Raw genomic sequence first — 14,505 nt, forward strand, 5'->3', positions numbered from 1 at the left:
TATATATATATATATATAATTTTTTTTAATGATCGAGTCATCCGGTTTAATCCGCTGACATCATGCGGTTCAACCAGTGACCCAATGGTTCAACCAATGACTCAATGACCCAGTAACCTCACCGAGTCAATGACCGGTCCGAGTTTTAAAACTATGGTTTATAAATTCATTAATTGTTGTGGCAACACACATCATTAGATGTATGTGTAAAATAATTGTACACTAATAGAGTATACAAATTAATTTATATATATAAGAAACGATTTAAACGAGTCAACTCCTTACCATATTTTTTTTGAAATCCGTACATCTACACCATTAAATTCAGAACTTAGTTTTACTGATGTGTCATGTTGAATAATAAACGAACATGCATCATTGTTTCTTACGTCTTAGGAACATTGTTTCAAGCAGAGACAAGATAATATTTTTTTTTTTTTAAGGAAGCAGAGACAAGATAATTGTTCATCTACTATCCAAGAAAACTGTCATAAAAACGTATCATGAGCAATAATAGATGTATATAGGGTCATTTTGCTAAAATCCCAAATTTTTCATTTTTAATAGGTATAGAAACATATATAGGGTCATTTTGCTAAAATCCCAAATTTTTCATTTTTAATAGGTATAGAAACATATTTAGGTAAAAGTACAAGAATGACCAAAAATCTTATCAAGGAATCACTTCCATAGCAAAAATTTGATCAAATCCACCAATTGCTCATAAGTCGCCTATTCCGGAGAAAATGCAACCATTCATGACTGTCGAATGGACCGCACAACTGATTGCGGGATCAAAACAAAACCAGGTCTACCTACTCCTAGCTCCATCATGAGAGCCCAAAAACTGATTGCTTACTTGTCGTTGTGATCAAATACTGCTTCTATCTTCATTCTTCAATGGTTTTCCAGCTGGCTGGCATCAAAACAACAAAGGACACTAATCTTCTAAGGCTAAATATCGGGATTTGGCAACAACCACATGTGATTATATTAAGTTAGACACAACAAACAAAAATGACCAAATGATCGAAAGAGAAGAAACAAAGGGTGAGCCTCCAAATAGAGAAAGAAAATGTATTCCAAAGAATTGGCAGAATTGAACAAAGGATATTGGACTATCAAAAACTTCTTTGGAAGATAAGATGTATCATTTAGAAGCATGTTTTATCTGACCTTCACCAAAATATTCAATCCATTTCCCTATACATATTAAAACAACTTCCAAAATAATTACGGCTGAATGAAAACTATTTATATAATTATTTTGATGTTGTTGCGAATTCGATGAAAAACTCACACCAATAACAACTTGATGTGTGGAGCAAGGGATAATTAAGCAACCAAAATCAAATTGTATGGAACAATTATAATCACAAGCCAAAAGTAGAAAACAACAGCGAGAGAAAAGGAAGAGAGAACACAAAGAATTTGTTGACCCAGTTCGGTCCAAATTGACCTAGTCTAGGGGAGAGAGCTGCCCTCCGTTCCACTATATGATGAGTAACGTTACAAAGAGGTATTGAGTTACAAGAACCAGTCTCCCGCCTAATTCTACCCAAATCCCAGCCTCTTCCCGTAACCAAGAGACTCAATCCTAATAGTGTTTCCCAAGGTGAATCAACCCTCAAACCCTAGTGTTTGTTCCAAAGAGACAAACTCTATACAAACCCTAGATTTTTTGTTGCCTTTCTAAACCCTTGTTTCAGCCCCCTCTATCTCCAGGTTTACACTGATACAATGCCTATATTTATAGTAAAAGTAACTCCCATAAAATTGTACCAAATCTGGCCCAAAAAATACGTTTCTGAAAAATAACAGCACGCAAAATCGGGCCCCGATTTTCCAAAATCGGCCGCCGATTTTTACAGCAGCAACAGCTTCCAACATGAGTCCAAAATCGGGCCCCGATTTCCAAAATCGGCCACCGATTTTCCCAGTTCCAGCAAACATGATTTTGGCCTCCAAACTCCAATTTTGAGTCACTTTCACAACAAATGTCAATATGTTTACGGCTGAATGAAAGAGAGGCCTTCCACCCTAGCTAGTGAGCCCCGAAGCACAATATAGAAAAACCTCCACCAATTAGAAACAAAATATTTTTATGACCCAATTAAACGGAGTCATAGACGACAAATGTAGTTGTAAGATGAGATTGGTCTTGCAGAAAATGGTAAAAAATGTTACCAAGTTAGCGAATGTTAAAATCGAAGTTGAGTTGAAAGCATAAAATTGAGGTTGTAAGATTAATGTAAGAATTTTCATGAAGATGTCTAGAATATAAAATATGAACACATTATAAAGCCACAAATGAAGTTGTTACTTCCATTATCGGCGCAATGATAGTTTTAACGGACGTCATAGTATGGTGCATTACCATGATATTTATTGTACCCCTGCCATTTAGATACCCTACATATATGCAGGGGTACAATAACAGCGGTAGTCATGCAGGCTATGACGTCCCTCAAAACTATCATCGCGACAGTGATGGAGCTAACAATTTCATTAGCAGATTTATAATGTTTTCATGTTTTATATTCTCTAAAGACATCATGGTTTCAATTGTTATGATGGCGTTATAGTTACATCCTAAATTTCATGTTTTCAAGGTTACTTCCTTATCGGTTTCAAATTTCATCACAACTTCAATTTTAACCAATGATTGGAACATTTCCTTAACAATTCTGAATCTAAATACTAGATTTTGAGGTTATTTATTCGATTTCCTTAACAATTCCTTAACAATTTTGTTATGTTTTCATAAAAATTCAATGACATTTGATACTCTTGAAAAACAATTTAAAACTCATCTCAAATTCCAACTTCTCCAATGAAATGTATCATAAAAGCAATTGAAAAAGGAAAGTTTGATTACTAACATGTCATGCACTATTTAAAATCAGAAATCTGCTCCAATCAACTGACCATCTTCTTGGCTACCTCCCTTTCTCTTTTTCCTTTCGTTTTCTTTTCTTCCACCAGCGGACGAAAGAGGCGTCAACAGGTTGCGACAGTGTGGCAAGCTGCTGCTCTTATTCCTTTGGGAGGCTGTTTTCACAATTCAGTTTTCTTTTCTTGTTGTTTTAGTTTATAGTGGTCTCCTGGATCTAATTGCATTCAGTTTCCCTGAGGTGTCTTGGCTTAATTATGGTAATTATGAGTTTTGTGGTATTGATGTAAATGTTAATTTTCTATCGTAAAAGAGGTACACACATGATATGACTATTTCAAGATGAGAAAAATGAGGGACTTACATTAACTCAAAAAAGTGGACAAACTTTTCGAAAAGAGTGGTGCTATATAGCACGACACTCCTAATGCACGAAGAAGCATGACATGTTAAACAACTTACAATTTGCTTGGTAAAAAAAAAACACTGTAAAAGTCATAACCGTATAACATGTTAAAGCAGTGCTTAGTTACCAGTTATTAATTGTGAGAATAATGTACACTCATAATTACTATGTTTCGTTGGTCATATTCCATGCAAAATTAATGAAAAGGAAAAGAAGATGAAGTGAATATAAAACCCAAGCAAAAGCCACGATATAGAGGTTGGTGACCGTCAATGGAAGGCACTAGAGAGGTGGAAAGATACTCATAAATATTGTTGGGCAAATGAGAATTAAAAAACACAGTAATTGAATTGCAAGCTCACTCTTTTACGGACTCGTGCAATTTGCACGACTTTTTTTTTTGTCGTGCACATTAGCATTTTTCTTTCGAAAATCATTGATATTCTCCTTAAAATATATTTTAAATAAGGGTTATGCTAACTTGTGCCCTTAGGGCACATGTTAAGGATTAATGTCATTCCATTAATGGTAAGAATTTATTAAAAAAATTAATATTAACCATTTTGAGTAGTAAATATGTCATTATATTTCATTTGATTTAAGAGCTAGACTTATTAATCAATTGGTAAAAATAAACTTATTAATCAATATCATTTAATGAGGGATATTGCATATTATATGCAGGGGTCGTAGTTTGAACCCCGGAAACCCCATTCAATTGATAAAAATATCAAAATTGTTATATTAAATGTTGTGACTGAGTTCGATCCCTAACTCCTCTACAATTATCATCATTTTGTTTATCTACAAAAGAAATATACAACAGATAAGATCTACTTACTTTACTTGTGTATCATAAATTGATCATATATCGAACAGGTAAAGCAGTAAATTACAAAATGAAGAGTTGCCTCTTTTGAGGAGGCGTTGGGTTGAGTAGAAATTTGCAAGAAAGGTAATGTGTTATGTGACGTGCTATAACTATCAACCAAAGCAAGTCATTTGATCCCTATAAAAGTGAAATGGCTCAAATAAGGATTGTGTGACTGAGTTCGATCCATAACTCCTTTACAATTATCAACATTTTGTTTATCTATAAAAGAAATATACAACAGATAAGATCTACTTTACTTGTGTATCATAAAATTGATCATATATCGAACACGTAAAGTAGTAAATTACAAAATGAAGAGTTGCCTCTTTTGAGGAGGCGTTGGGTTGAGTAGAAATTTGCAAGAAAGGTAATGTGTTATGTGACGTGCTATAACTATCAACCAAAGCAAGTCATTTGATCCCTATAAAAGTGAAATGGCTCAAATAAGGATTGTGTGACTGAGTTTGATCCATAACTCCTTTACAATTATCATCATTTTGTTTATCTATAAAGAAATATACAACAGATAAGATCTACTTTACTTGTGTATCATAAAATTGATCATATATCGAACACGTAAAGTAGTAAATTACAAAACGAAGAGTTGCCTCTTTTGAGGAGGCGTTGGGTTGAGTAGCAATTTGCAAGAAAGGTAATGTGTTATGTGACGTGCTATATCAACTATCAACCAAAGCAAGTCATTTGTTCCCTATAAAAGTGAAATGGCTCAAATAAGGTTCAGTTGCGTATTTTATTTCAAACAGAAACTGTCACTTACATAAGATGACTTCACCAATCTCCCTCTATCCTTACTTTACTTTCTACCATACCCTTTTTTTGGGTACATTTCTGTCTTTATTTTCTAATAAAGGCGTACTATTAGGAATATGGGTGTGCTTCTCATTTTCATATATATCATAGTAATCAAGTTTGCTTAAAAAAATTATAGTAATAATGTTTTTAAGTTTTTATAATGATATGTTAGATTAATTTTTCTATTTTGGCTGAGTTTAAAGTTAAAACTCTTTATCAATTAACTAAATCAATTGAACTATTTTCGTAAGTTTAACTCAGTTGGTATGGACAATGTATAATATATACAAGGTTCAGTATTCGGGGTTCGAACCCAACCACCACCCAAAAAAAAATCAATTGAACTAATTAATCCCTTAATAATAAAGTTTTAAGTAAGTAATAGGTATAATTAATAAGTTAGTAACAACAAAAGTAGTAGTAGAAATATACAACTGATATGTTTTAAGACTTTTTTCTTTCAAAAAAATGTTTAAGAATTTTAGTGAGTTTACTAAGGATAACAAATAAAATGAAATGAAACTCGTATAAATAAATTAACACAGTTACGGTCTCTATGGTAATTCCAATTTTAAAGTTTATAATTGATGACTTATAATTTGTAAATTTATATGATTAAAAAAATCGATCTATTCAATAACAATATTTTTATTTTGTTGTAGTTGAAAGTCTACAGATGAGATTGCCGTGAAAATGAGAAGCAACTATTTGTTGCATAAAAAAAATGTGTGCATGTTGGTATGTAAACGCGGAAACAAACATAGAATGTATCTAACGAAATCCGAAATCACGGTCATTGCAAAATTACACACATCCAAATTTCATAACAAATGAAATAAAAGATTGCATTAGGACTTGGCCGGAATACATGGGTCAATGCTTAATGATATCGTTTTGCTAGACAATCATGAGATAATTTTTCGCTAGATCATACATTTTCAATTTTTTTTTACTAGTTTATTACATATTTTTATAAGATACTTCAACTACCGTTTGAATTTATAACTCAGATTTCTTCTGAATTCTACGCTTGTCCTCTTCATTAAAAAAATCTAAATATAAGCTAAAAATTCCTTTTATGTTTTTTTTTTTAAGGAAAAATTCCTTTTATGTTAGTATTTCACATTCATCATGTAATTTAACAATTAAATTTACCATACATTAAGAAATAAATGAGTTAAAGGATAGTTAAGAGAAAAAGTGAAAGTGAAAAGAGAAGAGTTAAGTATAGTTTAAGCCACTCAACTCAAACAATTGTCGTCTTATTCTTCTTCTTCATCTTCAGACTCATTGAACCGTTGCTATAAAAGAAGACACACTTTTCCTTTATTTGTAAAGAAAAATAAGTTAAGATGGAGAAGATGAATTTTATGAAGAAGAATGGTGAAGTGAGATTGCCAGCAGGTTTCCGTTTTCATCCAACAGATGAAGAACTTGTTGTTCAATATTTGAAGCCTAAGGTCTTCTCTTTCCCTTTACCTGCTTCCATCATTCCTGAAGTTGATCTTTGCAAGTCTGATCCTTGGGATTTACCTGGTATGCTTTACCTTTTCTTTTCTTTTCTATTTTGTTCATTTATAATCATAACTTAATGAAGCACACGAAGCACAAACACAGACGTCGGACACAATGGACACTGACACGTTCAGACACCAGAACATGATAACTTCTACTACTACTGCTGAACAATGTCATGTGGATTAATTTGAGTATGTGTTGTTCTATTAGGTGATATGGAACAAGAGAGGTACTTTTTCAGTACTAAAGAAGCCAAGTATCCAAACGGGAACCGATCTAACAGAGCTACAAACTCTGGTTACTGGAAGGCAACTGGTTTGGACAAAGAAATCATGAATTCTTTGAAGACGACTCGTGAAGTTGTTGGTATGAAGAAAACTCTTGTTTTCTACAGAGGCAAACCACCTCATGGTTCAAGAACTGATTGGATCATGCATGAATATCGCCTCACTTCCTCTCACTCCAACCCCTTGGTCAGTCTTTCTTTCTTTCTTCCTTTCTTTCTTTTCTCTGAATTTGTAATTAATATTAATATATGAATGAATTGGGTTTTGCAGAATGAAAATTGGGTTCTATGTCGCATATTTCTGAAGAGTAGAGGTGAGGTGAAGAAGAAGAAGAACTCAGCTTCAAGTTCAAAAGTGGTTGTTTTCTATGATTTCTTCGCAGAGAAGAAGAAAAATACTGATGCATCCTCCTCCTCAATCACAAATGAATTGGATGAACATGAAAATGAAGACAGCAGTAACTCACTCCCATCCTCTTTTGGAAATGCTTAATCCACCCCCTCACCTTCCTTTTATTATTAGGTCTGTCTACGTCTATGTAAGTAGTAATTATCTCAAATGTTCCAAAATGAGGTTGGCATTAAGAGTACTCTAATCGGAGCTCTCAATTGAAGAGTATGTATCTTAGTTTTTTCAGTTTCAATAATGTAATCTAAGAATCAAAATAAAAATACTTTATTTTCCCCTCCTTTTAAGAGATTCTCTTAAGTGTATGTTTGGTATCATTGTAGTGTGTCACAATCAAGGTGATCCATCGTGATTTATCGAAAAATACACTTATAAATTCTGCAAAATCAATTAAAATGAGTCACCGTGATTCAAGCATACCCATGTAAGTTAAGCAACGCATGGGTTCGCTTTTTACCTAAAAGCAAACATTCTTTTTCATTTCAACAAGGTAGCTGCTTTCTTTGACAGAGCAAAAGTCGCTAGATGGATGGAAAGCACAAAAAAAAAGTAACACTACATTTGCGAACATACACTTATGAAAAATTCTATATTTTCCCGTCTTTTTAAGAGATTCTTTTAAGTGTATGTTTGGTATCATTGTGGTGTGTCACAATCATGGTGATCCATCGGGATTTATCGAAAAATACACTTATGACTTCTGCAAAATCAATTAAAATGAGTCACCGTGATTCTTTGACAAGGTAGGTGCTTTTAACCAAAAAGCAAACTTTCTTTTTCATTTCAACAAGGTAGGTGCTTTCTTTGACAGAGCAAAAGTGGCTAGATGGATGGAAAGCTCAAAAAAAAAAAAAAATAACACTACATTTGCGAACATAGACAATGGTGTAAACAAAGTTCTTAACAGAACTTATCACAATGATTGGGAAAATACATTTGAATACCACTTATCACACCATAGGACAGAAACCGCATTTCAAAGTGCTAGTAATATTACAGAAATGAGTTGGAAATGTAATATAAATTTGAAAACTAATATAACAGAACTTGCTAGTGTTTTGATATCTCAAAATCATTGTAAAAGCAACCAAATAGTAATGTATTTTGGATTCAAACACATATATTTAAGTTCACTTTCGATCGGCCACACAGAATTAAGGGCACATTACAGAAAATGTATTGGAGAAACATATATTTAAGTTCACTGTCGTGTTATAATTTGTGATCCTGTGAGACGTAACTGGAGGTTGGATAACTATATTTAATCAAGTGGTTGAACTCAAGTGGTTAATGAGCTCCTCCTAGAACTAATGTTCAGGAGAACCAGAATTTGACAAAAAAAAAATGGATTTGAGTTTTTTCAGCAGAAATTCCACAAACAAATGTCACTTGCTCTCGTAATTTAATTTCAAATATCTTTCTATTATTGATAATTTCATCCTTGATATGAAGTTTGAGTAGAGAGAAAATCATAACAGCATAGTGCATACATACACACCAAACCAGATAGGCATAATTGTTAGCTTTCTTTGAGAGAAATCACATAATTTCTTTGGCTTTAAGGCATTTGAGAGAAATCACATAATTTCTCTGGCTCTAAGGCATTGAGAGAAATTGAGGACCGACAATGAAAATGATAGTATGGTCGATGATCACGTTGACATATCATTTCTTGCTACACTCTACGCAGATGACTAGTCGACGGAATTGGTGATATTTGTAACCATGGAAGGTGTTGTATCAATTAAGGATATAACTACCGTCATGATTTGATATCATTCAGTTCTTAGTTGGACGGAGTCTTTATTAAGTGTTGCATCAAGGGATCATGTAGTGGCCACGTTAGGAAGTTTGTTATCAGTCCGAGAGTCGTTTTCAAAAATTATTTTTTAAATTTTTATTTTTTATTTTATTTTTAAAATACACAATTGATTTTGCCCAAGTGGGAGAATGTTAGAATTTCTTCTAATATTTTGTGGGCTACAATCAATTGTTGGTTCTGGTTTTAATAAAAACGGACTGATGTTGTGATCCATTTGATGATGCTTAGACCTTAATAAAAGTGATCAATAAATATTGGGCTTTTGGGCACTTAATTTGATTTGTGTAGAAACATAGTGTAGGCCCAAACACTAGGCCCATGATGGGTGGTGCCTAGGGTTGCACGGTTATAAATAGAGGCTAGGTCCCTTTGCCATCACTCTGACAATTCTGCTCATTAGTGGTTTGCCCCATCGATCACCCTAAGTTCGGAGCATGTGAAAGGCAAAGGAAGACTCTTGTCTCCAATCTCGGCGAATCCGCTCACCATAGTTATCAAGTAAGTGTGTTCTAATTTCATATAATAATTCGATGTTGTTGATATAATTCTTACAATAATTTGTTAGTGTTTTGATATCTCCCCCTCAAAACCCCCTCTCTACAATTACACTTTTTTTTTTTTACTTCCCCCTTTCCTACATTTTAGAAGACTTTATGAACATTTCCCAGATTGAGAAAATCCTAACAGATCATTAATATACTTTACAAATACACACTTTAGAAACGAAATTGAAAACCGGCATAACTTGTTAGGGTTTTGATTTCTCAAAATGGTTGTGAATGAACCAAAAAGGCAATGGCATAAGATTAATCATAGCTGTATAGATATTGCAACTAGAAAGTAAAGAAATTAAAACAAAGATATGTTGCTCTTTAGATGATAAATTTTTTCCAAATGTAAGCTATTTTTACATAAAACTACATATCATAAATGTAAGCTCATTTAATAAAAATCTAAAGATCATACTTACAATAGAAAGATAAATCATATAATTTTACAGATTAGAAATTAAACATTCAAAAAAAGCAAGAAATTTATATTGATAAATAATTTTAAGATTTACAAAATGACAAGCCAATTCAGGTACACGGTACAATCCTAGTAAGCACAATCATACATATATATATATATATATATATATATATATATATATATATATATATATCTTAGATGAAAATAAGAAGGAAAAAGTTACAAATTTGCTCCTTCAATGGGAAAAAGTTTTTTTTTTTAGTCAATTTCTATCCTATTACAAATGCTCTATGTTATAATACCAAGGTCCTCAATCATTTTTTAAGAACCTAACATCCTAACTTGCGCACTTAGGGCACATGTTAACCATTAATGTCATTCCATTAATGGTAAGAATTTATTAAAAAAAATTAATATTAACCATTTTGAGTAGTAAATATGTCATATTATATTTCATTTGATTTAAGAGCTAGACTTATTAATCTACTGGTAAAAATAAACTCATACAATCCACGAGAGTTTAACTCAGTTGGTAGGGATATTGCATATTATATGTAGGGGTCGGGGTTCGAACCCCGGACACCTCATTTCTCCACATTTAAAATGTGAACTTATACATGATCTATAAATTTTAATTCAATTGATAAAAATACCAAAATTGTTAGATTAAATGTTGTGACTGAGTTTGATCCCTAACTCCTATACAATTATCATCATTTTGTTTATCTACAAAAGATATATACAACAGATAAGATCTACTTTACTTGTGTATCATAAAATTGACCGTATATCAAACATGTAAAGTAGTAAATTACAAAATGAAGAGTTGCCTCTTTTGAGGGGGCGTTGGGTTGAGTAGCAATTTGCAAGAAAGGTAATGTGTTATGTGACGTGCTATATCAACTATCAACCAAAGCAAGTCATTTGTTCCCTATAAAAGTGAAATGGCTCAAATAAGGGACAGTCGCGTATTTTCGTCTAAACAAAAACTTTTTTTTTAGGGAACGTTCAAACAAAAACGGTCACTTACCATTTAATGCTGGAATTCTGCTCTCTTCTCCCATCAAAAATTGCTCGCTCTCAATCAAGCTTTCGAAAATATCCCTACGTAACTTAAGGCACGCAATCTACGCGAGTTAACTCACACATGATTTATAATTAATGTGAGTTAACTCACGCAGCGTGACTTAAGTCACGTAGAGATATTTTCGAATATTTTGTTGGGAGTGAGCAATTTTTTATGAAAGAAGAGCAGAATTCATAATGCTGCTGCTGGATTTTGGGTCACTTCCAGCTGTACCCAATGACATAAGATGACTTCACCTCTCTCCCTCTATACTTACTTTATTTTCTACCATACCCTTTTTTTTGGGTACATTTATGTCTTTATTTTCTAATAAAGGCGTACTATTAGGAATATGGGTTGCTTCTCATTTTCATATATATCATAGTAATCGAGTTTGCTTTGGTTTATAATTTATAAATTTATATGATTAAAAAAGATCGATCTATTCTTCTGTCAAAAAAAAAAAGATCGATCTATTCAATAACAATATTTTTATTTTGGCGCAGTTGCACGTCTACATATGAGGTCAGGGGCAGACCTGGCCTCACAAAACCAGTGTGGCACAATTTTTTTTTGTAGGTTGTCTTATATATTTTTTTTTTGAGTTGTGCAGGTTGTGTTATATATTATTTCTCACAACAATATTCATAAAACAATTGTATAGATTAATGGTATATATGAATGGATTTTACTTTAGGTGATGCGGTTCAACACTTGCTTTTTGCATTTTTTATAGTATTATTAGTTAAAATTAAAGTTAAAAAATAAAAAAAATAGGTGATGCGGTTCAACACTTGCTTTTTGCATTTTTTATAGTATTATTAGTTAAAATAAAAGTTAAAAAATAAAAAAAAATAAAATGTGCATTGCAGGAAAATATAAAATGTGCATTGTAGGAATCGAACCAAGGTTCCCTTGATGAAAGGGGCGCACGTTTGAAAGGGGCGCACGTTTGCCACTAGATACCATCATACAGATGTAGTTAAGTGACAAAATTTAATTTATATAAGATAATATTTAGCTAAAAAATTAAAAAAAATATATAGTTCGGTCTGGACTGGTGTGGCACTTGCCACAGTGTGCCCAGTCCAGGTCCGCCCCTGTATGAGGTTGGTGTCAAAATGAGAAGCAACTATTTGTTGCATCAAAAAAATGTGTGCGTGTTGGTATGGTGAAAGCTGAAACAAACATAGAATGTATCCAACGAAATCTGAAATCACAGTCATTGTAAAATTACACACGTCCAAATTTCATAACAAACGAAATAAGAGATTGCATTACGTCTTGGCCGGAATACACGGGTCAATGCTTAATGATATCGTTTTGCTAGACAATCATGAGGAAATTTTTCGCTAGGTCATACATTTTTGATTTTTTTTAGTAGTTTATAACATATATTTATAAGATACTTCAACTACCGTTTGAATTTATAACTCAGATTTCTTCTAAATTCTACGCTTGTCCTCTTCATTAAAAAATTCTAAATATAATTCCTTTTATGTTAGTATTTTACATTCATCATGTAATTTAACAATTAAATTTACCATACATTAAAAATTCAACTAACCAATTCTTCAGCTATCAACTAATATGTACTAACTTAGAAATGAAAGAGTTAAAGAAAGGATAGTTAAGAGAAAACGTGAAAGTGAAAAGAAGAGTTAAATATAGTTTACGCCACTCAACTCAAACAAATGTCGTCTTATTCTTCATCTTCAGACTCATTTGGCTCATTACTATAAAAGAAGACACACTTCATTTCACTCTTCTCCATGCCCTATTCCTTTCCTTTCTTTCTTTATCATTTCAATTTCAAGATGGATTTTGTGAAGAAGAATGGTGAAGTGAGATTGCCAGCAGGTTTCCGTTTTCATCCAACAGATGAAGAACTTGTTGTTCAATATTTGAAGCCTAAGGTCTTCTCTTTCCCTTTACCTGCTTCCATCATTCCTGAAGTTGATCTTTGCAAGTCTGATCCTTGGGATTTACCTGGTATGCTGTACCTTTTCTTTTCTTTTCTATTTTGTTCATTTATAATCATAACTTAATGAAGCACACGAAGCATAGACACAGACATCGGACACAACATGGACACTGACATGTTCAGACACCAGAACATGATAACTTCTACTACTACTGCTGAACAATGTCATGTGGATTAATTTGAGTGTGAGTTGTTCTATTAGGTGATATGGAACAAGAGAGGTACTTTTTCAGTAATATAGAAGCGAAATATCCAAATGGGAACCGACCTAACAGAGCTACAAACTCTGGTTACTTGAAGGCAACTGGTTTGGACAAACAAATCATGAATTCTTCGAAGACGACTCGTGAAGTTGTTGGTATGAAGAAAACTCTTGTTTTCTACAGAGGCAAACCACCTCATGGTTCAAGAACTGATTGGATCATGCATGAATATCGCCTCACTTCCTCTCACTCCAACCCCTTGGTCAGTCTTTCTTTCTTCCTTTCTTTGTTTCTCTGAATTTGTAATTAATATTAATATGAATGAATTGGGTTTTGCAGAATGAAAATTGGGTTTTGTGTCGCATATTTCTGAAGAGGAGAGGTGAGGTGAAGAAGAAGCAGAACTCAGCTTCAAGTTCAAAAGTGGTTGTTTTCTATGATTTCTTCGCAGAGAAGAAGAAAAATACTGATGCATCCTCCTCCTCAATCACAAATGAATTGGATGAACATGAAAATCAAGACAGCAGTAACTCACTCCCATCCTCTTTTGGAAATGCTTAATCCACCCTGTTGAGTAACCAAAAACATTGGAGAAAAGAGAAAACTAGAGAAGAAAATCAGAGAGAAATGTGAACTTTTTCATTGAATCAGAGTTTGTTACAATGATCTCTTATATAGGTTGTTATTGTAGGCACATACTATGCTACTGTGTATCAACCCTATTACATTGGACCCTAACATCCCTATAAACTAGGAAGTTAGTTATTTCTGATAACCAACTCTGAACTAGCGCCAGCTCATGTAACTTGCAGTGCAAGTAACTAAGGTGTAGTGTTAGCCTGTGGCACAAGTAATTGAGAAGTATTGTGTTCCTGCTGCTCATCATTCAATAATGATTCTTCTATCCTTTTTGTACTGTGTTTCAACATCCTCCCACAAGCTTGACCATGATAAATATTTATCATTCCAAGCTTGGATATAAATTGGTTGAACTTTGGAGGTGCTAAAGGCTTTGTTAGAAAATCTGCCAATTGCTCATGTGTTGATATAGGAAGAAGTCTGAGGATTCCTTTTTGAATCTTTTCTCTGACAAGGTGACAGTCTATTTCCAAATGCTTTGTCCTTTCATGGAAAACTGGATTGGATGCAATGTGAATTGCACTTTGACTGTCACAATACATGACTGGTTGTTTGCTGCTGTTGACTTTCAAGTCCTTTAAAAGGTAGAGCAGCCACTGAAGCTCACATGTAGCAGTGGA

At 33.2% G+C, this 14,505-nt stretch overlaps 2 protein-coding genes and 1 long non-coding RNA gene across 3 annotated transcripts; 2 read left to right on the forward strand and 1 right to left on the reverse strand.

The window, feature by feature from the left end:
* Positions 1-473: 473 nt before the first annotated feature.
* LOC146925390 (uncharacterized) lies at positions 474-3,224 on the reverse strand. The gene is made up of 2 exons (XR_015010482.1): positions 2,883-3,224; positions 474-1,056 (listed from the first exon to the last, which is right to left on the reverse strand). It is a non-coding gene; the product is annotated as an uncharacterized LOC146925390 (long non-coding RNA).
* A 3,114-nt stretch (positions 3,225-6,338) lies between these two features.
* On the forward strand, positions 6,339-7,379 carry LOC146925391 (NAC domain-containing protein 83-like). Its single transcript, XM_085710319.1, has 3 exons — positions 6,339-6,522; positions 6,715-6,977; positions 7,062-7,379. Exons 1-3 carry the CDS (start codon positions 6,339-6,341, stop codon positions 7,281-7,283), a joined length of 669 nt encoding a protein of 222 aa, XP_085566445.1. The 3' UTR covers positions 7,284-7,379.
* A 5,482-nt stretch (positions 7,380-12,861) lies between these two features.
* On the forward strand, positions 12,862-13,808 carry LOC146925392 (NAC domain-containing protein 83-like). Its single transcript, XM_085710321.1, has 3 exons — positions 12,862-13,051; positions 13,246-13,508; positions 13,586-13,808. The coding sequence occupies exons 1-3, from the start codon at positions 12,877-12,879 to the stop codon at positions 13,805-13,807; spliced, it is 660 nt and encodes a 219-aa protein (XP_085566447.1). The 5' UTR covers positions 12,862-12,876; the 3' UTR covers position 13,808.
* Positions 13,809-14,505: the final 697 nt, after the last annotated feature.

Source organism: Medicago sativa, chromosome 5 (genome assembly GCF_051527215.1).
Source record: "Medicago sativa cultivar Bolivia chromosome 5, Bolivia_mono, whole genome shotgun sequence".
Taxonomy (NCBI): Eukaryota; Viridiplantae; Streptophyta; class Magnoliopsida; order Fabales; family Fabaceae; genus Medicago; species Medicago sativa.

Excerpts from the sequence above, each read along its gene's own strand:
- LOC146925392 (XM_085710321.1), top strand. The coding sequence starts at position 12,877 with ATGGATTTTGTGAAGAAGAATGGTGAAGTGAGATTGCCAGCAGGTTTC. Across the intron at positions 13,052-13,245 it reads TGATCCTTGGGATTTACCTG|GTGATATGGAACAAGAGAGG; the intron begins GTATGCTGTACC and ends TTGTTCTATTAG. Across the intron at positions 13,509-13,585 it reads CCTCTCACTCCAACCCCTTG|AATGAAAATTGGGTTTTGTG; the intron begins GTCAGTCTTTCT and ends TGGGTTTTGCAG.
- LOC146925391 (XM_085710319.1), top strand. The coding sequence starts at position 6,339 with ATGGAGAAGATGAATTTTATGAAGAAGAATGGTGAAGTGAGATTGCCA. Across the intron at positions 6,523-6,714 it reads TGATCCTTGGGATTTACCTG|GTGATATGGAACAAGAGAGG; the intron begins GTATGCTTTACC and ends TTGTTCTATTAG. Across the intron at positions 6,978-7,061 it reads CCTCTCACTCCAACCCCTTG|AATGAAAATTGGGTTCTATG; the intron begins GTCAGTCTTTCT and ends TGGGTTTTGCAG.